Below are 27,422 nucleotides of genomic sequence, written 5' to 3' on the forward strand. Positions count from 1 at the left end.
CCCACTTGAAGGGCTAAGGATAGCCCAGACAGACAGAGCTCCAGCATAAAAGGTAACAACAACCTAGTCTTCCTGACCACTTATCTCTAGGAAAACAGACAGAACAAATGAATCATTTTGTAGTTTTATTATCCCCACCCCCAGTTCTCACAAACGGACTATGACTCGAATTGAGATCTCAGTGCACTTCACAGCAAAAAAAATAAAAGTACAAGAGGATCAAAACAGTTGTCCATAAACTAAATTTTTTTGCACAATGAACAGTTTGTGTTGCAAGTTAACATGTCTGAACCTTTTGATGCATTCTTACACTTGTATCTTCTCCATGGAAAACATCTTACCAGATCACACAGTTGTGAGTTCTCATGATGCTGGATCAGGTGCAGCCATTGCCATGGCTGGGAAGTGGCAGATAATGTTATATACACTGATTGGAAGACTACATCAGAAGAAAAAACAGATTAAGGCACCACTGTTGGAAAAATTAAGGTAGCTTGTAGTTACAACAATAACGAAAGCCATAATAAGTACTATTCTTAATTGCCAGCAATTCTTAGACTTCAATAAAATAGTTATAAAAAAAAAAAAAACAAAAAAACAAAGGATGTTTGTACCTGAATACAGTTTCCCGATACCTGATTGTGTTTCAAATCAATACCAAGTCCTCAGTATAATCAGCTTTTTCTTTATGGTAAGATGAAAAACCAGGACCTCCAGTCTGTGTATTCACAGGTCACATTTCACTGCTTTGTTCTGAACAACACCACAGGAGAAAACCCAAAACAATCCAAAGGACAGTTTGTAACACTGATACTTCACCTCTGAGATGATTAGATGGGCAGAGAAATTTAAATACAAAACTGTATGTTTTCTGCTCATTTTGAAAGCCTTAGTCCTTGGGAAGGAGAAAAAAGAAGGCCAAACCTCAATATACTATAAGATGAGAAAAACCAAAGTCACTCATAGATTTAATAAAACTAGGAGTTGAAAAGTGTTCAGATTACTTTTCCAATTCAAGTCAATTATTTCAAGTATATTAAAACGTTTCAGAGGAAAAATTTCTCCATGGTTACAATTCTAATTGCTTTTATAAATCCATAAAAAAGAACAGTAGTCTCTACATATATCCCATATTTCTCCGATGCATGCACGCTTTCTCTCTGAAGAAAAAAGTCATCACGATACAGTTGTTTCTTAATACTGACTTCAGGCACATCTTCCAAACACCCCTCCAGTTTTTGCCAAAAAAGTTAATCACTGGGCATAAAAGCAGCAATTTTTTGTTGCTGTCGTCTACGTGGGTACTGAGCAGGTTTCAGTCATTAAAGAGCTTGACACAGATTCCGGAAAAAGTTCCCATGTCACTCCAAAATCCAACAGTTCCTTCTTCTCTTAGGCAGCTTTTGCAATCAGGTCTACTGAGAATAATCTTACACAATTCAGATAAAATCTTTTGGATCATACAAAAAACAAATTGGTTGAATGTACCTGGCAAGTCTGTCTCTACAACTTTGATTTTTTTTCTTTTTTCTTTTTTAATAGCTTTAAAGTGACCTAGTATATTTATTTCTTTATGTTCATTTAAACGTTCATAACTATATAAAAAGGGGACACTCAGTGTGATTATTGTGTTTTGAGAGACAGAGGAAAAGGAGAGGAAAAATCAGAAAACTCATCTTAAAGCAGCTTTTCTAGTTGGTGTCCGTTTGCTGAGTTTGCACAGCAGAGACTGTTTTCCAGAGGGGTTTATGATAAACCCAGACATCTCCCTGCAATTTAAGGAGAAAATGTGGTTATAATAAAGACATCACCCCAGGAGAATTCCCTTCACATGGCTATTAGACTGATAGCTGTGAAAGACAGGAGGGACATAGCTTGTACCTTTAACTCCCCACAGATTAAGACACAGAGATCAATGCTGCAGGGTTCTGAGACTACTTAGAACATGTATGGACTCTTTCTGAGCCACGCAACTCTGCTACTTGTAACTAACCCAGATGGAAAGCCACTCTTCTCAACATCATGATCCAGATTACTTTACAAAGCCAAACAAGAAGGCCCCAGAGCGGCAGCCACACAGGATTATCAGCACTAGCACAGTCCAGCAGCTTACCCAGAAATGAAGTAGCTCAAGATTATGTTTAAACACTTTCTGAGAAGATCTGAATCTCAGATTAGCAACAGAATTTCACCTCTTCTGAATCTAGATACTAACAACACAAATATCTAAACCTGAGCTAACCATACTAACATAGCTTTAGAAAACAAAAAAGAAAAACACACCCAAACACACACTTTAACGGACCCAACAGATAGCCCTGAAATTTAAAAAAAATAAAACAGGAAGAAACCTCAGGAGAAAAAAAACACCCCTTTTTTGCCTTTCCTTTAAACCCTTACTAGATCAGACATGGAAAGGAGAAGAAGAAAGGGGAGTTACATTACTGCAGTTTGACAGAAAAAGTTTTCACTACAAGGAGAATCTATTATAAGCAGAAATTTTAACTGAGTCCTGCTCTCTTGCAAGGGGCTCAGCACAGCTCTCTCCACCAGCAGGGCCTCATCATCTGGATCACAAGGAAAGCTTGCTTCAAAGTTATCATACCAGCAGCCCTCGGTCTTACTGGGCAGGCTGCAGACCACCTTGTTAGAAGTCCTATATTATTATTACTATCATTATCGAAACACAGGTTAAACCACTGAATAGATAAGCTCCATCCAAAATGTAAAGTACAAGAACAAAAAACTCTAAGCTGAGAGTGAACTCATGTTCCTTCTTGCTAACAGCAACATCTTGGGTCCATACCCACACAACATATGCAAAATTGGTACTACTGATTATTGTTACAGTCCACTTACATGTATGCATGCAAAGTTGTCTTCCGTGTGTCACGAGGAAGTGCTTGGAAAAAGAAACCACACCACACAACATGCAAACATTTTGTTGCAAAGGAATTTCAAAATCAAAGTATCTGGGAAGTGAAGAGTGAAGTCACACCTTTACACGTTTGGGAGTGCTTATGTCATCTTACTCCTATGGATCCCAGGGAGCTAAACTCTAAGATCTAAAGCCAGATACTGTATTCTGACAGGACACTGACCCACATATGCACCTGCTTTCACTGTAGCTCTGCATCTGCCCTCACCAACAGCTAACTGCTCGGGAACTTACTTCTTTAAGGAAGTATTTAGTACACCAAGGTGTTTCTGTTTCAGCACGAAGCCTCTCTTCATTCCTCTGTCGTTCCTCAAGGGCTCGCTTGTGCTCCGTAGCCTTATTGATGTCTCCATCCCGCAGAGACTCTGTTACATGCTGCCACAGCCTCCTACAAAACAAATTCTTAATATCACTTTTTAACAGGTTTCTTGTCCTGCCACCCCAAACCACAGGACTGCCACATGCAGTTCATTCAGAACAGGAGCACTCCTTCCACTCACACATGACTAACCAGGGCAGGTCAGAGCACGAGGGTGTGGCGTAGGTAGAAGGGCTCCTGGCCAAGTCTTACAGCTTCACTAGCCATTAGGGGCAGACAGGAACAGCTCTGAGGCTTCAGCTGTGCCAGTCTAGCATCTCCTTGCACACCCCTTGAAGCTGCTATAGAAGTGTTACTCAACAAGCAGTGAGGACCTCCCTTGGCAGGAGCTGCCCTACTGTGGAGCTGATGGTTACCAACAAAACATAAGGAGGCTTTGTTCTAGCAGGCACTTACAAACTCATAAGATAACTCTGTCCATGAACAAGAGAGACACGATAAACACCAAATGCCTGCACTTGGTTTTTGCACTTCTTATGCACTTGTTTTTAAAAAAAAAAAAAAAAAAATAGAAATGAGGCATCACTGCTGCTAAGCACTACCCACAAATCATATCCACATTTGTACATTTTCCTAAGGCATTCATCAGGCTGCTTAGGATGCAAAGGGTCAGGCAACAGCAAACACATACTCTACCTAGATTCAAATGGTCCTTGTTTCTCAAGGGGCCGGACTCGTTTTCTTGTCACAGACAGCTTTGTCAAGTCCACACACTTTGTCTCCCCGTTGCTGTAGGTGAACTCCAGCAGACTGTTCCACTCCCCTTGCACTCTGCACACCACCATGTTTGTCGTGTTCTGCTTCACTTCACCTGTGACTCTAGGAAAGCAATTCATTTTTAAAAGGCTGTGGCTGAAGACACCCAAGGACTATTCCCAGCATAAGTACACAACTTAATTCTGAATGAGTCTGCAAACCTGTCACGCTATCTTTAAAAATGTTAGTCACTTGAACTGCATTTGCATGGGGAAGCTCAAAGAGCAAAACAACTTTCACTCATTGAAAAGTTCTCTTCACATTACCCAAGAAACTCCAGTTTGGGCTTCACCTTACTTGTTTCAAACCTTTTAACAGAACTGAAAATGAAAAAGTAACAGAGGCTGGTTCACCTGTAACAAGCAGTGGATCATTTCCACCTGAAACATCACAAAAGATACATAGCTCAGACTTAAAAAATAAAAATTAAACTTTCTACCAAGAACGCATCTCTCTACCTGATGGCACCTTATCTCACATCTTTACATCTCCATGTTCTCTATATGCAGGTGGTCTCATTTTTATGTTGCTCACATAAGCAACAGATACACAAAGGCAGAAAGCAAGATAGGAAACTAGAAATCCAAAGAACTGCATTTCTTTCCTGCCTCTTCCACAGACACCTTAACAAAACATTAAAAGTCTTGTTCTAACATGCAATATTTCATTCAAGGTGTTGCACAGATGCCCAGGAATCACCATCATGACACACACTGATGTGCATTTTTCCTATCAACATCAAGACTTGTCCAAAGACCTCCCAACACTCACTTCATCCTGAACCAAGGAATGGGAGCTTACTGAGCATTGCTAGGCAAGCAAATTACCACCCTCAAACAGAACTTTTCTCCTAGAAACAAAGAAAAAGGGTCTGCACGCTCTACAAACAAGACTTGAGAAGATCTCACTTGTAAGGTGCTGCAGGAATTACAAAGGACACTACCTCCATCTCAAATTAAACTGCAATCACCTGCACACAACCTCTCTGCAACATACCACTCTCCAGCTCCCCTTCCTGTATTTCATCAGCACTCACAACGTACACGTTACATCTCCTTTCACACTTGCATTATGTGCAGCTAATAACTAACTTGCACACCACTGGTTTGCCCTTATTTCTTTGAGCAACTGGATACAGAGGTGCAGAAAGCAGCACTCTGTGCTTCCACCTTGCCCACACTGGCTGCGTGGTGCCACACTTGGAGGAAGAAGGGACACAGGACATGCAGGTGCCACTTCCCTTCTTCCACATGCCCTGGTCACTTCCAGCTGTATCTGGCCCCACCAAATTTCCCTGTTTTGATGTCTGTTTTAATTTCTCAGGCAACTGAATGAGTTATCACAGGCCAGACCTTCCAGCTGCTCACACACAGTTTTCTATTACAAAAATTAGGATTCATTCAAGCAAACAGGTCAGAATTGGAGCAATAGGAGCAATAAAAGCATGTTCACACTAAATGATTAAGCTTTTTGGTGGAAATTAACAACCACTGGCAGTTTCTGAGAACCTCTGGAAGAGTAGGTGACAAGCAAGTAGCCTTCACTCTGTGCTGCTTTTTCCTGTAACTTCCTCTCCAAAGCTATTTACACCTGGTGGAGTCCCTGTCCTCCTCCCAAGAGGCCTCTGAAGAGACTGAATCCACACAATGCCAGAGACTAGTCCATTCAGACTTTGCAGTTACATCTTCATAACTATCAGAACTTAATTCTTCCAAGCACTGTGTGGTTACAACAAAAACTGACATCCACTATTCAATATTATAAAATTATTGTCTCTGCTCAGATTAAACAAAGTTATATGGCTCACCACTAAGCCACAGTATCAAGCTGCTACCTGCATTTCTTTCTATTGCAACCCCTGTTTCTTCAAGTTGCACTGCTCTGACACACAACAATTCCCAGCATTGCACATCATCACATCTGCCTGAACTAAGATGAGTGATGAAAATCTGCTAGCACTCATTTGTAAGCTGATGCCTGTCTGTTCATTATCATCCTCCTCCATTTCATCAACCTGAAGAGGTACAGGGCCAAGCAGCCAACATCCAGCCAATGTCTAACAACAAGGGTCACTTTACCCCCCCAAAAAAATTATAACATTGCCATAGAAACCTCACTCGTGTTCTGTGTAACCATGACAACACTGCTGCTTCCCCATCAAGAGATTCTTCTGGCAACGTCCAATCATCACCATGTCAAATTTTCAATAGCTACAGTACCTTGAACAGATCTGTCTTTAAAAAGCCTTTACACCTGTGACTAATTTCAAAGAGACAAATGACAAAACAGTTTCCAGAATTAAACCACTGAAGTAAAATACCATCCTGCAGCTCATCTTTTATGGCACAACAGGAGCCTTTGCAAGGTGTGAGATATATTGTAAGCAATGAAAAGAAAATCCCAGATGCTGTATCACTTTGAACTTGTCGCAAGTGAAACCGAGCTACATGTAAGCTGCAGATCTCCAGATGCCTTTGGGGCAGGTGAACAATGCTTCCAAGTTACAAACAAAGCATGTATGGGAATTTATAGAGCAAAGCACTTCAAGAAAAAGGTAAACAAAAAATCTCCAAGCAATAAATATAGCCTTACCCTGCCTGTCTCAGGAAAAGCAGAGAAATGCAGAGAAGACCATTTATTTTTTGCAATCTGTGAGAGCAACCCAGATTTAAGAAGTTCTGATGTTCTAGGCTGCTACATAGATAATTTTTATCTTTAAAATATTTCAGAAAGTTTTAAACAAGCACTGTTGAGTAAATGGCTAAGTGCAAAATGCTCTGGAATCAGATATTCTTTATGTGACTAGTTAATTTTCTCCTTCCTCAGCTGTCTTTGTATTAGCACAAGGCTAATATGCAGTCTGACTATAAAACATCTAAACAATGTTAGTGAATTTCAAAAGCTTCTGCACCAAGTGTGCAGATACTTCCTCAGAATCGGCTAAAAGTAAACACAAGCAAACTGCCTGGATCTTCTTTCTTTTATCTGTTAGTTTTTAAAGATGCACACATGAAGAATTACCACTACAAAAATTAGTCTTTTTTAAAAAGAGGTATTTTTTATTCTTTAAAAAAAAAAAAAAAGGGCATTTATACCTAGATTTCCTGTAAGTTGCTTAAACTCAGTGTTATGTTTTTTTATACTAAAACCTAAATCCTAAAACCAATAAAGTAACAGAAGACTATTTACTCGTGATCTTTGCAGTGCAAATACAATGCATATTGCAAAAAACATACAACCCTTTAAGACAGCTAAATCAACCTCATTTCAAACAAAGAACAAACTGAAAACCAGGAAACACCAGCCAACCTCTAACAGAACTAAGAGAATCTGTGGCAGCCAGGGATAAAAGCCGGAAGCTCTGTTCTCCCAGTTTGAACAGAGTCAGACAAACATGGAATTTCCTTATCTTCTTTAAATGTAACCTGATTTTTCCTTGAGGATCACAGAAGGTGCAGTTCTTTATCTATGATGTGCTTTAAGAGCACAATAATAGGTCAAGTTTATGAACAGGAAAAACTACATCCTCTGTGACTGCCAGCTGAGTATCATTCAGCACAGAGAACAGGGGAGTCACACAGCTACTGGAGTCCTAGAGCACAGACTACATGGTGAAAGGAGAAGCAAATGTTCGCACCGGTGCAGCTTGCCTCCGTAGAAGGGCTTGGTGTGGAAGTTGATGCTTGCAGAGTACCCGGTCTTCGCACAGTTAATGCTGACTTTTCCTCCCAGCTCCACCCAGGGAACAGTCAAAATGGACCGAGCGTACGCACAGGGCAGAGAGAACGTGTATTCTTCCCCGTGTTCCAAGAGGCTTAAGAGACCTGTGTGAAGAAATACAAGAATCCTTCCATCAGCACCATTTTAGAAAAGACTAATGAGTTATTGAAATAGGTAGGCAATACTACATCTGATTACTTCTCCTTATAGCCACTCACACCAAAAAGAAAAGAAAAACCAAAGTAACATTTTTTACAGATTCTAGATACAAATATTGTCCTGAAAGTACTAACCTGAGTAACATGCATTTCTGTTTCTTTTGGGAAAAGACATTTATCCTAATAAAACGGCTCCATAAAGTACAACACTGTGTGAAACTTTTCAGTAGTATGTAAAATGGTTGGTCACTCTTACTCCTGGTTCTGGAGCACAGCAACACAAGACTTACTCTGACAAAAGGAAATAACGAATGAGAACCCTGAACTGCAGACCCTGAGGAAGGCTAATACACCTGTTCTGGTTTTCCTCCCTGTAATCCATCTTAACCTGTGTGAGGGCAGGTAGCAGAGAATTCTCCTTACTGCACCTCTCTGCCAAGATAAAGCCAACTCTTTTCTGAGAGGAGCTTTTGCAATAAAAGTCAAGAGTATCCTAAAAACCTAGACTTTTTCTTCAGGTTTTAAGATGTGTGGGTTTGTTTGATTTCTACTGAAAAAAAGTCAAACCCACAAGATCTGTCTCATGCCATTTCAAGAACACAGCATGACAACTGACTGCTGCCTGCATCAACCCACCATGCCCCTGGGGCATATTATCACTCTGCAGCTGACATCAGTACGAAAAACATGAGATATTCTGAAATGTTATGACATGATTTGAGAAATGCCCTAGAGGAGATATTAATCTATTAACTTCAGAAATTACCTAGTACAGTGAAAGCATTGAGATGTGCCTTCCACATCCCCTGCCACGCTCATTCCCTTGCCCAGTAGGTAGTTGAGACACAAGTGCCTGGAATCCCCAGTTACTGGAGGGACACAGTGGGAGATGCTGTCTCATCTCTTGCAGTAAATACTAGTACTACATGGAAATTACAGTTTAATGGCAGTTACCTCTGTCCCTAAAGGATCAAATTTGTCTAGTTAAGGAAAATTAAAACATGCACATTAAGTGCAATACACAAAAATGCAACAACGCTTCTATTTAATAAGTGTCTAATGCAAATGAATGTGCCCAGTGCTTTGGAAACGTTTATAGACATCAGTTTACAACACAGTTAAATCAAAGGGAAGTTAAAGTCAAAATTTTATTTCCAAATATAAGCCTGATTTTTGGCAAAGCATAACCTAATATTTTCCCCCCATATGAAAACCTGCCATTCATAATAAGGACTTGTGGTATCTTCTGTACTTTGGAAACAGTAAAAATAAAGTAATCATTGACTGATTGTACATTAAGGCTTGCAGATCACAAAGAATAGAGGAAAAGCAGAAGTACATAAAAAAAAAAACCTGAAAATCCATTGACATTTTCTGCAAGCAGTTTTTTTTTTTAAAGTCTTTGAAACAAAACTACCACACAGTACTCATCTGTATTTCTGCCAGAGGAACATAACATCAAATTTCCTCATTTTAGCCACCTTCTAAAGTGAAAAAAGGACAGAAGTTACACTTACCCTCACCAATCATTGTCACTCCTATTGACATTCCTAAGAATTTACTTTTTGTCCAGACATGGGCATTGACACACATCTTTCTCTCTACACATTCAGCGTAAAACCCTGAGACAGGAGGATGGTGGGACACTTGCTCAGCTACAAATTTTACTGTATAGCAGTCCAGCCCTGTTTGGCCTTCTGTATCTTTAGAGGGAGTTCCTTGCTCCGAGGGGGAGCGAGCGGACGAGTTACTGCCAGCGCCAGTGGCTATGTCACTCCTGGGCACCGTCCAGGAGCAGTGGAAGGTCTCCCCAATGATGGGGTTGTAGGGCTTCTTGGCTATGGCTCCCTTGCGGCCCTCGTGGAAGGAGGTGAGGTAATACTCCACGAAGCGGATCATCCGCTCTTCGGGCGTCAGGCCGTCCGTCACCGCGATGAAGAGGTCGGGGTGGGACATGAAGTCCGCGTACATCTCAAGCAGCGACCGCTTCTCCAAAATAAAAGTGGGAAGAACCACCTGAAATACAACACAGAAACCTCCAGTAAGTGAAACAAAGAGACAGCAATATCTTTTTAAGGGAAGTTCTCAGATGGAGGATTCTGTCCCGTTTTGGACACCACACTTTCAGACTGAACTTTCTTGTCCCTCTTCTAAGACATGAGAAAAATAAAGCCGTTTGAGGTCCCTGAAAAGCAATCTACAAGGAAACAAAAAGCCCAATAAGTACTATGAGGACTAAAGAGGTTGAAAAGGACTGAACATCCCTCAAAAACCATAGAAGAGCTACAAGGAGTTAATGTATCCTACATGTCTGTGGAGAAAACAAGTGGGAAAGAGCTCAAACTATAGCAAGAAAGGTTTAGAGCAGAGGTTAGGAAAGGCTTTGTCCAATGACAAGCAAAGCAGGGAAGCTACATCAGGGCTCTTGAGAACCTGCAGAGCCTCTTTCACCACAGCAACTAGGACAAGCACCGATGAGAAACAGTATAGGTTGATCCTGTACCTCTGAGCACAGGACCTCATACTTTCCCAGTTACATTCACCACTCTAAAAAACAGCAGTCCTGTCCTTTGCTGGGCCAAGGGCCATGCTGTAGAGTAAGAGGCTGTGTGGGTACCATTAGTCTTTCCCTTCCCTGTCGTGGCAACTAACCTCATGCAACTAACTGTTATACAGAGCAACAGAGAGGGTCTCAGCTGTGAGATCAAGACAGTCCATTTAAATCAGCTGCATTCAAAGAGGCAGAGAACAGATATAAGTCTCTCAACAGACATACAAGTTAGGCTGAATGTACTTGCCGTGTTGTTGCTACACCAACTGGGAATATTGAAGTTGCTTTTCACTTTAGTACCCTGATGTTTAAGTTGAGCGTGATTCTAACAACATCATTACTTGTTCTGAAGTCAAGCTTGTAAACATTTCAATGCTTTGCCTGCTCTGAATGAAAGGCAATTCTACACATGCAGCCAGAAGCCACAACTGGAAGACAGACTTTACAATTTGTCCCAAGTAAGAGAAGAAGACAGACCAAATCCAATCTTCAACGTAGCAGAAGTAACGACTTGATGAATTCCTGATTAAGCAACAGGGGTTTAAGTTTGGCCCATAGGCCAAAAGGCTTGTCCATACTAACTTGCTCCCCCTCCCCACTTGTGAAATGTATGCTTCACGCTACAAGTATTTCTAGTGGCCAAGTAGCTAGTGCTCAAAAAACATAGCTTGAAAGAAAAAAAAAATAAAATCCATGACTCCAAGAAAGAGTGCTTTCCATATTCCATGCTACTGTAAAACTCATTTTTTATTTAAAAGTGCCTAATGCTTATAGGAAGAAGTCTTTACAGGAATGAGTTAACATAAGCTGGTAGCAGCCTGATTCTCCCAGATTTGCCACCCAAGTTGTCTAATAACAATTGAGTGTTAATTTTTCAAAGCTTCTTGCTTTTGAGATGTGCACTGAAGTGTCAGCCCCAACTCTCCCCAGCATAACTTTGTTCCTGGTTACTATAGCTGTGACCCAATACAGAAATGAAAATAGGACAGAGAGGTGTAAAAAGACCTCTGAGGACAAATAACAAGGAACCTAAAGAAAACTTCATTTCAGAGGCAGCATGAATACAGGTGTAGTAGGGTTATTCAAGTTGTATTTAAAAGCATTATCAAGTGAGAAAAAAGCTCATGGAAAGAAAGCAGAATGACAAAAACATGAGAAGGCTGTGGGAAAGAATAAGGTGCAAACACAGGAAAGAAAATGAGACATTACAGGAAAGCCACAAAAAACACAGTAGGAAACACAAACAGAACATAATAGAAAAGATATGACCAGTTGCATTAAAGAAAATCCACTCTTCCTCAGCACATTTCACTTAAAACCTGCCTCAAACTGCAACAGTACATCTTGTGTCTCAAAGTTGCCAGAGGCCACAATTTCACGTTGAACTCAGTATTGTTCAGTACAGGAGCTGAGTTCAAAACGGCACTTCACTCCTGCTGCAGCCAGTCTTCACACCTCAGTTACTTACTCTTGTTAAGTCCATGCCGAGTTTCAGCTGAGATAAAAGATGCAAGATAACACTGCGCTGATCCTCCACCGCTCCTAGATCGTCTTCTTTATCATCACAGGCATCCTCCAGCTCCTCATCTGGATTTATTTCTTCAGGTTCCTGGGATAAGAGCCATAAACATCAGCTCAAAGATGTGACCGGCCAGACAACATCCAAAAAGGACTTCACATTGTATTTAACTGTCCATGTATGAAAAAATGACTACATAATCCCCTGCAGAGAGCCACACAATGTAAACTACCCCCAGAGATAAGCAACAGGTGAAGAATCTAAAGGAACATTAAGATAACTCAGTGCAGATTTCAGGTAGAGGATTCAGGCTGACATTTCTCACCCTCTCTCACTTGGGTCAGGGAAGGGAAAAAAAAGATAAAAAGCTTAAAAGCAAATATGACCTGTTTTCCTGTTGGTTTTGTGAACTAACAAAATGACAAGCATCTAACATACACACAAAAATAGTCAAGCAAAACCTATCAGGAATTCCAACCACCTCAGTAACACCCCTCCACCTCCACACCCCCTCAGGCTTTCCAGTACTGCTGTCACTACTCCAGAGGCTGTAGCAAACTGCAGTGACCAGTAACTTGCTTACTGTCATGCCTGATGAGAAGCAACTACCAGATCTATAGGCCAGTCCTCCCAAGCATTATCCATGTTGCTGCTGATTTTATAAAGTAACAACACATGCACACTGCTTGTCTGTTAGTGTAACTGGAACACCCAGACAGACAAACAGGAATTATTTTGGTGCTGCTACAACGGCCACCACCCCACAAGCACCATTTTAACCACCATCACCCTGCAAGCAGAAAGTGGAGGAAGGGATGCTGGTGTTCCTAGGGCTCTGAGCAGCATCCTCCTGGGGCAAACAGCTGGAGGGAGGCAGATGCAGAGGGGAGAGACAGCAGTACCTGTCTGCTTAAGCAAAGCCCTTTGTCCTGGAGCAGCTGCCCCAGCTCAAGGCAAATTTATGAACACTCAGCCACCAAAACCAGGGGCCCAAGCCCACACACAGAGCTCAAACCCTGATGAAAACTGCAGTATCATGCCAGTGACCCCTCTCCAAGGATGCTACATTGTTCTGCTATCATAAATAAGGGAGCTGAAGTTATCCAAGGGGATAATAAGACTAGTCATAGCCTAAATATATTAAACACTTGAACTGTAACTTGCTCAATTATTAGAAAAAGGAATTAAGTGATTTATTTGAAAGCTCCGGGTTTAATTTTCTTTTGTTAACTTAGTAGCAACTACTCTGATCTACTTTTTTACAAATCTATGAGCTATAGCAATTGAAAACGTCTTTTCCTTTCCAATTTTGCTATGAGATGGGACAGTGCTATTGCAGAGACATACAACAGCACATTATCTTCTCACAATGATAGTCTCATCCAAACAACTGTGTGAAACCAACTAGTATAAAAAGAATGTAATTACAGTTTTCTGGCTTAGCTTTCTCATAATCCCTGCTGGGTTTTTACTTCAGTATTTTGCATTTCAAATCAGTTTTGGCAGTTACAATGATACAGGCTGTAGCTGTATTTCAAACACATTAAGCCATCCTAAAGTGATGAGAGTTGCTCAGATTAAGAAAAACAGACGCATCAAGAGTTCAAAAAGATGGGGAGATTTAATAGCTGAGGACCAGAAATTGTCTTTCATCTGCTTCAGCAGTTCTTGGGCCTATTTTGAGAGTGTTGTGAATTTCAGTTAGGTTTTTTTGCACTTCAGTATGCATTTGTTTTCAGCAGTATTCCCCTGAATTTTGACCTGTTTCAACACCTTGCATTACTATCCCAATTGGCTCCCTCAATTTGACAACTAGATACAGAAAGCAGAAAAAAAAATCCTGAAAAAGCAAGGAATAAAGTTTTATTTACTGCAACTGTACTCACTCCTCCTCCAACACAGCTAACCAAAAAGCATGAGAAGAATAGTCATTAAATAATTTTCACATAATATGACTAAAATATTTACAGGTATTTCTCAAGTCCCCACAGAAAAGGATGTTCACATTACCTTACCCTTGTTAGCTGGCAGGGCTCTGCAACGGAGTGCTCCTCTCTGACAGATGCTGGTTTGTTTATCTCCGCTGGGAAATTCTGAGCTGCTCCATTTTTGAAGTGGTTTGCCAGGGATATCTTCGGTTCCAACCAGCTGATCGTCGTTCCTGAGGCAAAGGGAAGTTTGCGCTGTAACTTGCTCATCCTCCGGAAGGTCAGGAACCAGCAGTTTTCACAAAAGAGCTATTTTTTAAGGAATAAGCTGAAAGCAGCCAATTCCTCCTGCAGCCAATCCCTTCAGCAGCCACTAAACAAAGGTGGTGCAATGAGACACCACCTTCAGTGATCATTAGCACAAACACTGCGATTGGTGAGCTGTAATACATGCGGCTCGGACTGGAGAAACTAGTTGGTGTCAAGCAAAGTGTAATCAGACACTACAGGATGAACTCACCAGCACAGGAATATTAAGTAACCCTGACAGTTTTCTTTAACTGGTACCAAAAAAAAAAAAAAAAAAAAAAAAAAATCAGCACACCACTTATCAACTTCTCAAACACAGGTCAGTTCTAGACTAATGGGAGGTAAAGCAGAAGTAGTTTTGTGGCCAGTGTTTTCTCTGGAGAGGGCAGTTGTCTTTTCCCAGCTGCAAGGGTGGTGAGCACACACTGCTGAATAAATAATAGTTTCTTAAAAGAAAAAAAAAAAGCTGCAGGGCTTAGAAAGCTGTAACCCATTTGATGATTCCAGCATCTCTAGTTACCCCCAGCTAATCTATCAGAAGAGATCGAGTTCCTCATCAATAATACAAATGTTCCGTCCTTTTTCAAAGGCTAAGAAATGCACAGGTGACTCCAAACAGCTTTTACCAAAGAACACAAAAACTGACAAACCATCTTGGCTGGGTTGCAAATGCAGAATTTATTAGGAAACCTGCATTCCTATCATCACAACAGCAGTATCCTGTGCTTAGGAACTTCCACTGAGGTGTCTGTTGTCTCTTCCTATAGGATACACAATCCTTTATTTCCAGACCTCTGCTACACAGAGCTAGGTCACATCCTAGAGTTGGGGTTTTTCAGCCTGAAGAAGAGAAGGCTCTAGGGGGAACCTTATAACAACCTTCCAGTACTTGAAAGGGGCCTACAGGAAAGCAGGAGAGGGACTGTTCACAAGGGTTTGTAGCAACAGGACAAGGGGTAATGGCTTTAAGCTAGGAAAGGGGAGATTTCAGTTAGACATTAGGAAAAAGTTCTTTAATATGAGGATGACAGGTCACTGGAATAGGTTGTCCAAAGAAGTGGTGGAGTCCTCATCCCTGGAGACATTCATGGTCAGCCTTGATGAAGTTTTGAGCAGCTTGACCTAGTTAGAGATGTCCCTGGTTATTGCAGGGGGGTTGGACTAGATGACCTTTAGAGGTCCCTTCCAAACCAATACATTCTATGATTCTATAAACTGCACTTAATCTATACTCACTGCCTCTATATTAGCTTGAATTTAACAAGTAGCCTCTCTTTCATACTCCCTATCAGGTAATTCTAAACTAACTTTATTTATTATCCATCTAATGGATGAGGGGAAAACTGTGGATGTTGTCTGCCTGGACTCCGGTAAGGCACCTGACACAGTTTCCCACAGCATTCTGCTGGAAAAGCTGGCAGCTCACAGCCTGGGCAGGTGGGCTCTTGGCTGGGTTAAAAACTGGCTGGATGGCTGAGCCCAGAGAGTTGTGGGGAATGGAGTTAAAACCCGCTGGCAACTGGTCACAGGCGGTGTCCCTCAGGGCTCAGTTTTGGGACTGGTGTTGCTCAATATCTGTATCAATGACCTGGATGAGGTGATTGAAGGCACCCTCTGTAAATTTGCAGATGACACAAAATTAAGTGGGAACGTGGATCTGCTGGAGGGTAGGAAGGTTCTGCAGAGGGATCTGGACAGGCTGGAGCAATGGGCCGAGTTCAATTGTAGGAGGTTTAACAAGGCCAAGTGCTGGGTCCTGCACTTGGGTCACAAGAACCCCAGGCAACGCTCCAGCTTGAGGAGGAGTGGCTGGAAAGTGCCTGGTGGAAAAGGACCCGAGGGTGTTGGTGGAGAGCCAGCTAAACATGAGCCAGCAGTGTGCCCAGGTGGCCAAGAAGGCCAACAGCATCCTGGCCTGTGTCAGAAATGGTGTGACCAGCAGGAGCAGGGAGGTGATCGTGCCCCTGGAATTGGCCCTCGTGAGACCACACCTTGAGAACTGTGTCCAGTTTTGGGCCCCACAGAATAAGAAGGACATGGAGGTGCTGGAGCGGGTCCAGAGAAGGGCAAGGAGGCTGGTGAGAGGGCTGGAAAACTGCCTTATGAGGACTGGCTGAGGGAGCTGGGGTTGTTTAGCCAAGAGAAAAGAAGACTGAGAGGAGACCTCATTGCTCTCTACAACTACCTCAAAGGAGGTTGTAGTGAGGCTGGTGTTGGTCTCTTCTCCCAGTTGACTGACGACAGGATGAGAGGAAATGGCCTCAAGTTGCACCAAAAGAGATTTTGATTAGATATCAGGAAGAATTCCTTCCCTGAGAGAGTGGTTAGGCACTGGAACAGGCTGCCCAGGGCGGTGGCGAAGTCATCATCCCTGAAGGTGTTCAAAAAACAAGTAGATGTAGCACCTGAGGTCTGGTAGTTAGGGAACTGTTGGGATGGTGGATGGACTTGATGATCCTAGAGGTCCTTTCCAAACCGAGTGATTCTATGATTCTTAGGTTTTGTTTAATTTTCACTGTTAAATCCTAGGAAGTTTGGGTTCGTATTTAAGTGATTTGAGATAGCAGTTGTGTTTTTATCTTTGTGACCGGTCAGGATACTACCTTAACCCTTCTTCCACTGGAATATCATATTCAAATATGCTCTCAACTATTTTAGGTAGGCACAACCTATTATCTTGACTTGAGATCTCCTCCTCCTATAAAAGTTTTTTTTTTTTTAAAAACAGTTACCAGCATTTTCCCCTCTGCTACAACACAGACCTCTCAAAGTCTACGATCTTTACTTTCAACATTCTTCAAAAGTTGCAAACTGTCATTGCAATTCACCTTTTTGATAACAAAGTACTTTATTTTTTAAATCCAGTACATTTCACATTTTACTTAAACTTAGGAAATGTTAGAAGTTGCAACTTTCCTGTTCATCTTCAAGTTTGTGACTCATGGTATAACTTGATGCAGCTGAGGCAGTATTTTCACTCTTCTGGGTTTTTTTTTTTTTTTTTTTGTTGGTTGGTTGGTTTTTTGTTTGCCAGTTTGCTATAAATTATTGGAAGACAAAAAACAGTCTTACATAACTCCTAGTCCTTGTTTATAGGCCTGAAAAGTGCTTGCCCAACACATTCCTAACAGTCAAGTACCACTTTAGTAGACCCAAAAATACTTCTTCCTACTTCATGTTTAAATTTATGTTCTATTAGACAAGACTCTTCACTATCCATTCTTCCTGCACCTAACTCATATCTAGGGGAAGTATGCTGCCCTGCCTTTGTGATTCTAGAAAGATTTAGTAATACTTGTACCTATTTTACTAGATAGAACAGTCTGTATTCAAGATTTTTTCCTACATAATTTTGTTTTCCTGTACTTAAACATAGAAATGCCTCCTGCAGCATTTGAATTAAGCCACAACTCTTTTCCATTCTGTATGAACTTCTGAAGCCTACCAGAAAGACTCCCCCAGTTGAACCAGACGAAGTGTTCCTCGTGAATCAGGAGGAGAAATAACTGAAACTGATTTTTAAAAAAAGTTTTTTGCAATCCTTGAAAGGAACAAATGCATTACAGTGTCTCTGGAAAGGCCACACCAAGGGTGGGAGACTGGAAGGCTGCAGAAAGGCACGTACATTTTTTTAATGGTCTGTTTTTAGCTCTAGCCCCAGTAATGTATCATTGAATCTGCTGCTCCTCTTCTCTCCATCAACCTCTCTAGGATATCACCAGAGCTCTTCAAGAGCAATACTTTTAGAATTGCCCATTAACAGGCAGATATCAACTGAATAGCAGTCGCATCAATTGAGCTTTTTCCTGCATAACTTAAAAAAATAAAAAGCAACAAAAACATTTATTAAAAAAAAAATATGATCATCTTCAGTTAGAGTGGTGCTCACCAGACTCTACTTATTTCTCCAGATACAGTAATGGGGGAAAAAAAACACCTTAGTAGTTCACACATGAAAATGCCAAAAGACTTGTAATGTGCACCTCCCAGTTATGTATCAGTAGTTAAAAAAAAATTTGTAGGGAATATGAAAAGTTCTTCCAGTGTGAGTAAACGTGGAGATCAGACAGATTTGAAGAGGTGACATCTAGTTTTTCACTTTTAAAATGAAATTTTGAACTTAAATACAAAAAAAAGTTAACCCATCCTAGTCACATATTCTTTTTTAATGCCTGTGGTAATTTAAAAACCACAAACTGTTTTTATCGGTTTAATACTTCTATACAACATTTTTTCACATTAAAAGCTATACTAATTACAGCTTTGAAATAATACTACTGGCAAAGCAAGCAGCACAAATAGCACAGGAATATGGGAAAGACAAAGTGAGAGAACCTACAGTGTCCTTTGCTACATACTTGCCATATCTACTCTGTCTGTTGAGTAAGAGAAGCATTTGAGAATCCTCAAATGCTTTTTGCTCACAAAAAGCCACAAAGTAAACTTATGGAAAAGAAAAATCACAAAAGATGCAAAAGAATTTACAAACAGGGCAGCACACATTCAGTTCCATATGCTGCACACAAATTAGGTGGAACAATTCTGGTAAGCACCTACTTGCAGAGAAGTGATCAACTGTGCAGACACAGCAAGATATTTGTCTGCTCTCTGTGAATGCAGATTATTGCACACTCACTAGCAGTAGGGTTTGGGGTTTGTGGGAGGGGTTTTGTCTGTCTTGGGGGGGTTGGTTATTTATGAAAAGATTTTTTTTTTCCTTGAAATAATTTGCATTGGTTTACAAGTTTGTTCTGGCCTCAGGAAGGAATGCAACACTTGACTTAGCCTGTGTTTTAGACTAGGATGTTAACTCAGAATAAGAATACTGCTACATAAACAGTATTAATAATAAACTGTGCAAATGTAGAGCTTTGTAATTTAAGGCTCAGCTATAAATGAAAGCTACATGCATATAAATGCTTATAATAGGTATTCAGTGTTTAAAAAAGTCAGGAGAGCATGACAGTTCGCAGAGCTGTACTGTATACCACTTTTCATAGAATCTTCCATCCTATAGAATTCCCCCTCTACTATCATTACCCCTGAGAGGCCAGTTACATCCCAAAGGCAGCCTTCTTGTTGCAGTGCCTTAGGTACTTTATTCTGTTGCAAGATGATCCACAACAATTAGATGTTACATTTATGCAACTGCTGCCACAAACTTCTGGACAAAATAAATGACTGAAAAAATACACAATATGCATGGATGCACACTCAGCACCATCAAGTCAGACTCTGGAAAAACACACAAGAAAGCAGGCCTCTGGCAGTTTTCTCTACCCATGTGAAACTGTGTTTAGTGGAATAAGCACTTTTGCAAGAAGGAAAGGATTTGTATTTGTTACAGAGTTCTGCTCTTTGTGAGCACCTGTACCCACCTGCTGGTAAGGATCCCTTTTGTTGAGAAGCATGTTGTAACTGGAGAATATGGAAACAGTCATTTAAGCAGTTCATGGTTGCCATGGAAGTTGCTTTGAGCATTAACAGGTCTTGATCCAAGGAGGTAAGGTGACCAGAGACAGGAAGGCATTCTATGCTCCTGATCAAGTCTCTCTGCTGACCCTCAGCCTGAGACATCATCTGTCCAACAAAACAGTCATTTATCAGGTGGTGGAAGTGTTGTGATACCTGTTTACCTGTGCACATGGAGGATCCCAAATGATTTTATGATAATAAAATTGAAGGTAATAGATGTGTAAAGTTAATTGTTTGGGATTTTTTTTTCCTTGATGCAGCTACTAAAGAGTAACACAGGATGAAATTGTCACAGCAATATATGCCACCTTATTAACAAGCAAAAGAATATCAAAGTGACTTCAAAAAAGCAAATAGAAATTTGAACATGATACTTGCTGAAGTAAACATCAAACAATTTCATGCCTGGTTGATAGGGACCTGGGACAAAAAAAAAAGACAACACCACACCAAACCACAGAAACCAACCAAAAACTCTGTGTGAGGAGTAATTAAACTCTGTGCTCTGCACAGCCTGGAAGAAGGAGGTACTACCCACGGGTATCAAGACTTTCACTCCCTACAAGAAGAGATCCAGCATTGACTTTGAAGGAAAAGACCTGTAATCACTCAATTTGGCTCAAACCATAGAGGATACTCCTTTATTATCTGCACTGCCACCATGACTGGGATCCCTATCTCACCAGTCGCCTTGCAGAGTGGGGAGAAGAAACAGCAAGACTTTCACCTTTATTATGTGCTCAAATTGTTTTCTTGTTGTCTTTGTCTCCCTTGCTCAACCCCAAGCTTCTTTCCTCCTTTCCACACCTCTACATCACAGAACCTGCAACTGCACGTTTGCCCACAGGAACTACAGCAGCAGAGCACACCAGTCATCCGGCAGTAAGCTGTGGTCTTCCAAAAGCTGACATACGTTCCTCTTTGTGCTCACAGGAACAAAATATTGCCTGATTTTGAATCACAAGGATGAAAGCAAAACTATACACATGCTACTCTCTTCTATGGGGAGGTACAACAGAGAGCATACAACTGGCCAGCACTACTCCATGATCATTTCTGGCATGTTCTGGCAGTTAAGCTAAATGTAAAACCAGACTGATTTAGCAGAGCAGAATAAGAACTTCTTTAAAGAACCTGAGATGCATTAATGTGTTTAATTGCTATGGCACTACTTAGTTTTTTAATTCACCAATCCTAGCAGTATCTTGCTGATGTGGGATTGTTTTTCAATACCTTTGACTGCAATCCCTTCCCGGACCTGCTTTTAAGGTTTTGTGCAATAAATACTTAAGCAACATGGATTCATCCAAGTTCATGGTGTGTGGTATTTGGAATATTTTAGGGCTTAGCTGCACAGCATGCTGTGGCATGAATTTACAGAGCACTGGCTCTGGAAGTGAAGCTTTAGCATGTCCCAAAAGCAACAGGGCAGAAGGCTCATAAGTAAAACAGTTACATAGCCTTGCTTATGCAAACACACCATCTGCTATCAGAACACATCTTATTTTCTGCCCGTTGTGAACATGGTAAGTCTTTCTGCACAAGTTTTTTTTTAAAATGCTTTGAAATGCTCTGCTGGATTACCAAAAAAAAAAGAAAAGAAAAAGATAATTAGTTAACAAATCACCACAATCCTTCTGGTGATGTGCACGCTTAGTAATTTACTATATGGAAGCACTCAAGCTACCAGGGTTCCACCATCATGCCAGACAATAGGACAAGCAACGCTCTACCCAGCACTGAAGTTCAAATAGGCACATCTCCCCGTCCAAAGAACAAGCTTTGGGCAGTCTTAAGATTTTTTCTGCTTATATACTCTGATTTGAAAAGAGAAAAAAAAAAAAAAAAAAAAAAAGGAGTCTAGGGAGTAAAAAGCACTGTGATTAAAAACTCAAAATCTGCCTGAAGTACACAGGCTCTAGCTCTCACTTGCAAACACAAGCACCTGCATCTAGTACAAGTCAACATAAAGATCTTCTTAGATCTCCTGTTTTGCAAGATATCCAAGTCAGCAGCATGACAGGTATTTGACCAAAACCAAGGGGAATTAGACAGGAAAGAGAATATACCCCACATACTTCTGCAATGAGACAAGGCACCTTACTTATCCTCACACAGCTAGGCAACAACAGCTCAGGGCACACTACTGACAATGTATCCAACCACGAACAGCAGGTTTCTCCACAGTCCTACAAACAGGGCTGATCTTCCAAAAGATTGTAAGGTAATTTAAAGGCATACAAACCTCTCTAACATCTACAAGGTGATCTGGCTGCACAATAGGAACTCTTCTTCCAGTTGGCAATCTGTGATGTCCAACACTGAAAAAGGAAACTGCATTTTGACTGAGTCTTCTTTGCACACCAGGAGAGTTGGCACTTCCTTGGGATGCGAGAGAGAAGCTACGAGATTTCAGAGGAGGGTTGTTCTAGTGAATAAATAAGCATATTGAGAAACATTTACAAATAACTCCTAATAATCAGCAAATATTCTAATTTGAAAGATACAGCAGAACAGCTTATTTTTTATTTTTTTTAGAGCAAGGACAGATGACAAAACCCTAATAATATATTAGTAGGGACTACTAAATATTTTGCATTATCTGCTAACAGTTGCCCCATTTTATACTCTAAACTTCTTTGACTTGAAAATTAGTCCTTGATCTGCAACAGTAGTAGAAATTGTCTTGTAATAGATCCTACAAGGATAGAGCTCAGCTCACATTTAAGAGAATGGGATTTCATTTAGATCTATTTATTGAACTTATCTCTCACAAAGTCAGCTACAAGATGTTGATCTTATCTTAAAAGCAAGGGTTTATTGAGGTATCAGAACAGGTGTTACAACAATGAACAGGTTCTATAGAACACACCATACACATGACCACCAAATGGCTAGCTGTTTGCCACACTAGCAAATAAAACTATTTATAAAAATAAAAATCGTTGAGGACTTGCATTTCAAACAGGGAAATTCATGTTAAATGTATTTGTGGGCTGTTGAGTGCTTTAAAAAAACAAAGCCCAAGTAGAGCTCTCAAAGCAAAAGGGCTTCAGTAACACTGAGGACCTGTTTCCCCATCCATAAAAAAAAAAAAAAAAAAAAGCAAAACCACTACAGACAAGTGGACTTCATTTGTTTCACCCCTAAAACATATTTCTATTACAAGTCAAGAAACATTTTTTCTGAGTAATAGTTGACAAGTTTCAAGCCCAAACACACACTCTTTAGTAGTGTTTGTCTTAGATGGCAGGATAGATGTATTTGCAGCTACTTGTACCACCAGCCTAAATTACTTTTTGCCCAGTCATGCAATACCTTTCCAATAGCCTCCGTGTGATGCTGAGTGCAAATCTGCAGCCTGCTCACCCAGTGTTGCCGTTCTTTAGCATCAGTAGCTAATAAAAGCAAACCAGAGGGATTATGTAGATGAAGACATTTCAAAGTACAGGCAAGAGACAGACTGCTTCGTTGTTTAAAATAGACACAAGATTAACAGTGCAAAGTAATTTTTTTTAATTAAACTTGTTCAGCTGACCCTGTAATTAACTATAACATTAAATAAAGTTCAATATAAACAGCATGGTTTTTTTTTTTTTTAATTTCATAGCATAAAAATAACTTCAATAAACAGTAACTCCCCTTACATGTATTTTAATTTAACAACACGACACATTTTCCTGAAATAAGAGTAAGGTACCTAATATCAGAAAATGACGTCAAGCCCTCAAGGGAAGAAAAACTAAAAAATAGTAAGAGTAGCCCAGATTTCCACAGCCTACAAGAACAGAGAATGGGCTTCTATAACCACCACAAGAACTCTGTCAACATTAGGAATAACATAGTTCTCTGCAATCATCAACACAATACTGTTACCTACAATGATTTAGAAAATGTTGAATCAGTACAACTTAAAGATATTACATGAAGAGTAAACCCCATCCTTTGTATCTGAAGTTCATGGTCTTCTGAAAGTCATCAAACCCACAGAGTATGGAACTATCTACAGTAGAGGCTGGTTTCTCATGAAAAGTGGGAGCAAAGTTTCACTGGAGCGTGGGCTGAAAGTTTCACACACAAGTCCCATTGCAGCAGTCTGTGAAACAAGTTCCCTGGTTTTGACCATGCAGCCAAGCCCAGCAAAGCCACCACAGGTGAGAGCTAGGAGTGTCCTCTAGTGGAAGAATGTCCTGCCCAAGAACCCAGGACCTACCTCTCAGTTTATACTGCTCCCCACTGGCAGCATTGACTGTAAAGGTGTGAGAGTCTTCATCACTGGGAGAAATCACAGCCCCAGCCAGCTGCAGCGTACCCCTGGGCTTTAGGTGCCTGGACTGCTCATTCACAAAGTACTCCAGCAGGCCAGCATCGTTGTTTAACACAAAAAATCTGCAACGACAAAGCAAATACACTAAATAAAAACAGCTCATTCTTTAACTTTTCTGTGAGGGGTGGAGGAGAGGTACTGGGAGACATCAGACATTTATTACAAGTTGGCACAGATGGGGTTGGGACTCAAAGACTTGAGTCAGTACAACCCCAAACGTATTAATTATGTCCCAAACAAGACCGCACAAAAATTAAGTTCTTAGCAATTTTTCCTCAGAGACCAGGGATTGCACAACTGTGTGCCCACAGAAGAGCACTACTGCAAGATTTTGGGAATCAAAAGAATATTCTGAATCTCTAAGGCTCAATACATCCTCAAACTACCTAAATTAAGGGAAAAGAGCCCCAGACACAAAACAGTTGAGACACTACACTGTGAAACTGAAACAATTCCAGGTTTAATTAAAAAAAAAAAAAAAGAGACTGGACATTATGCTTCAACTATTCAATTGAGTTTAATAAGAGTATTGACACAAATCACTGCATGCCAGTGGTAGCACAAAAATTTGGCCAGTATGGTGTGCTAAGGACTTGTTTATCCACTATTAATGTGGTTGCACTCTGCTGCTCTAGGAACAGTATCAAGCAGGAAGCTTGACCAGAGCTTCACCTGTCAAAGAAAAGCCAGTTATTCCAGGAAACAAACATCCTGGGGAACTAAAGGGAAAAGCTTGCTCGAGTTTGAACTTTCAGTTAAAAAGTCTTTTTTTTTTTTCTCCCTTTTAAACAACTGTGGTATTTACCATAAAACTGAAGACTCAACAGAAAAAAGACAATATTTTTAATGGAAAAGAAGAAAAAAATTAATGCAGTACATGCTTTATACACATACAAGCATAGTCATAAGCCACTAAAGGGGTTAACTGCTTCATACTTCCTATGTACTTATTTTCTTATTCATGCCTTAATACAAATACTATTTTATCTACACATTAGACTCAATCTGTATTGAGAAAAGTGAAAGACTCTTCCATAAAGTTCACCTAATATAGAAAGAGCAATACAAATATTAAAGAATCTGAAACATGTTCACTTAGATGCTGCAAAAAACATTATGAAAAAGCACCATAGAAGACTCACCTATATTGCCAGCCAGTGACAAGGTTGGTGTATTTCATCAAGTAGCCATAAATATTTTCCATGTGATCACTATTAAAAAAAGAGAAAAGCAATCAGACAATACCAAACAAGTTTTAGATTTTCCCAGCTTCTGATGATCATAATCTATTCTCAAAAACTGAATTTCCATTTTCATTTTTAGAATGGCTCTATTCTAGTAAAGCTACCAACACTTAACAGATTTTTTAGGCTCATTTATAAAGTAATTTCATGAGACAGTTTAAGCAGACTTGCTGAACTCCAAATAATTTCAAGGCATAATTAATTCCACCAGTATTTGAGTTTCATTCAGCAGGCACTCCTGGACACATTTGTACCAGTTTCAGATAATTACAGACTTTGTTCCCATGCTGCTTCTGTTTCCTGCTCTCTCTTCTAAGCAAACTTTGTCTTTTTGGACTCCTGAACAAAAAATACCTTTCACTAGCTTATTAACAGAATCTTCACCATCACCAACCAAAACCAGTCCCTAGGTCCTCCAACACCAGTGTGGTTTTATTTATCCTTAATGTCCAGAGCCCCTCCTACCTACAGGAACAGTTACGCTCCTGAACAAATGTTCTACAGAACCCAACATGTAGGTGCAGGTCACATCAAGATACTCTGATATGTAATACAGGAGCCAAAACATCTTCTCTGGCCTGGCAGGAAAATCAGGTAGTTTCCCTTCTGAAGCCTCAATCTGCCACATCCACCAAAAATGAGAACCCATTGAAGGCACTCAACACAGAAGCTTATAATCAATACAAGCAAAATACATCCCCACTTACAAAAATCAACTGTCCCAAGTAAGTCTTACAAGTCTCATGGTTACGAATTAATCATCTCAAAACCACAGCATAAAGATCTGCTTTACAGTGTACCTTTCCACAAGTCTAGAAATGCTACCTCAATGCCCCTGCCTCTTACAGCAGGGCACATTCTTACCTTGGAGAACACGCACAGTCTTGGTAAGACCATTCAGGTCCAGCAGGGAAAAAAAGTTCCTATTATTCCAATAAGGAACTAAAACAGAGACCCAAACACCACATGCTATTTGCTTTTTAAAAGAAACTTGTATTTAAGCCATCTTATTTAGATTTCACATAAAAATTTCTGTAGTTCATCCTATGTTGACAAGCGAAAATTGTTCAGAGTTCACTGGAGCAGCAGCCTATCTTGGTCATTAAGTGGTTAAAGTAGCCACATATCAGGAAAAGTGGGGTAACATGACTACTACAGCCAAGGAATCATCTCTATTAATGGGGTTTGGTTGCTAACATAGCTGGACTAAGTATTGGGGTAAATTACAAATAATAGCTGAAGCTGCTGTCCACACCTCATTTTTAGACAGTGTCAGTATCACCAGATCAATTAGATACCTGGCAGTTCAATAAATATAACATGTCACACTAAATCCCAGTCTAAAGGAAGCTATTTAGGATGGCACTAATGAACTTAACCTCAGAGTAAATCACTGTTATACGAATCAATGCCATACCACTGCCATTCAGCAATACTATTCAAAGAAGAGATACAAGAATGTACATTTTTGAAGAAAAAACAAGTTGCTGATTTTTGATGTTACACTTCAAGACGAGAAAAAATGTATTCTAGCTATTAGGGTAGCAATCAGTCTTGCAATAACATCCTGCAATGGAAAGAAGCCAGCAAGACTATCTAGGAATTTAATTTCTAATAGCTCATTAAGTGGTACTACAGATAAAAATAAGTCCAAGGAGAGCAGAAGGTATTCAGGCTAGCACACATTTTAACTGTGCAGAAACCCTGAAGGAGTCATAACCAAACTCTTCCTCTGCAGATGCCTCTCATTTGTTATTACTGGCACGCAAGGGAAGAACCATTCAGACTTGCTCGCTGTCTTAACTTATTTGAAAATGAGGAGATTGTAGAGTCATAAAAATGCATGAGCCTGGCTTTTAATCGTCTGAACACTGTCCCTAGTCACAGCTAACTCCTTGTCAGTGTTGGTGACTGCCAGCTCCGCCCTGGCGTTCCCCGCGGCGCGTGCAGAGCCCCGCATGCCCCGCCCGGAGCTGCCCGTGCCCCTGCCCGCTCACCTGCCCACAAAAATCAGAACCACCACCTCAGGCTGCAACGACTACAGTCTGGAAGTCCATCTGACACAGGTAAATCAAACAGCCGTTGTTAAAAACATTTGACAACTTTTTTTCCCCAGTG

The 27,422-nt window shown here is 40.5% G+C and overlaps 1 protein-coding gene across 1 annotated transcript; it reads right to left on the minus strand.

Annotated features, from left to right (window-relative positions):
* Positions 1-1,451: 1,451 nt before the first annotated feature.
* Positions 1,452-25,269, minus strand: OSBPL11 (oxysterol binding protein-like 11). Its single transcript, XM_008936151.1, has 12 exons — positions 25,203-25,269; positions 23,947-24,122; positions 23,052-23,131; positions 21,979-22,161; positions 19,637-19,838; positions 14,037-14,182; positions 11,971-12,111; positions 9,469-9,967; positions 7,711-7,897; positions 3,954-4,136; positions 3,173-3,326; positions 1,452-1,769 (listed from the first exon to the last, which is right to left on the minus strand). Exons 1-12 carry the CDS (start codon positions 25,262-25,264, stop codon positions 1,692-1,694), a joined length of 2,091 nt encoding a protein of 696 aa, XP_008934399.1. The 5' UTR covers positions 25,265-25,269; the 3' UTR covers positions 1,452-1,691.
* Between the last annotated feature and the right edge of the window lie 2,153 nt (positions 25,270-27,422).

This window comes from Merops nubicus, unplaced genomic scaffold, assembly GCF_000691845.1.
Source record: "Merops nubicus isolate BGI_N331 unplaced genomic scaffold, ASM69184v1 scaffold9462, whole genome shotgun sequence".
NCBI lineage: Eukaryota > Metazoa > Chordata > Aves > Coraciiformes > Meropidae > Merops > Merops nubicus.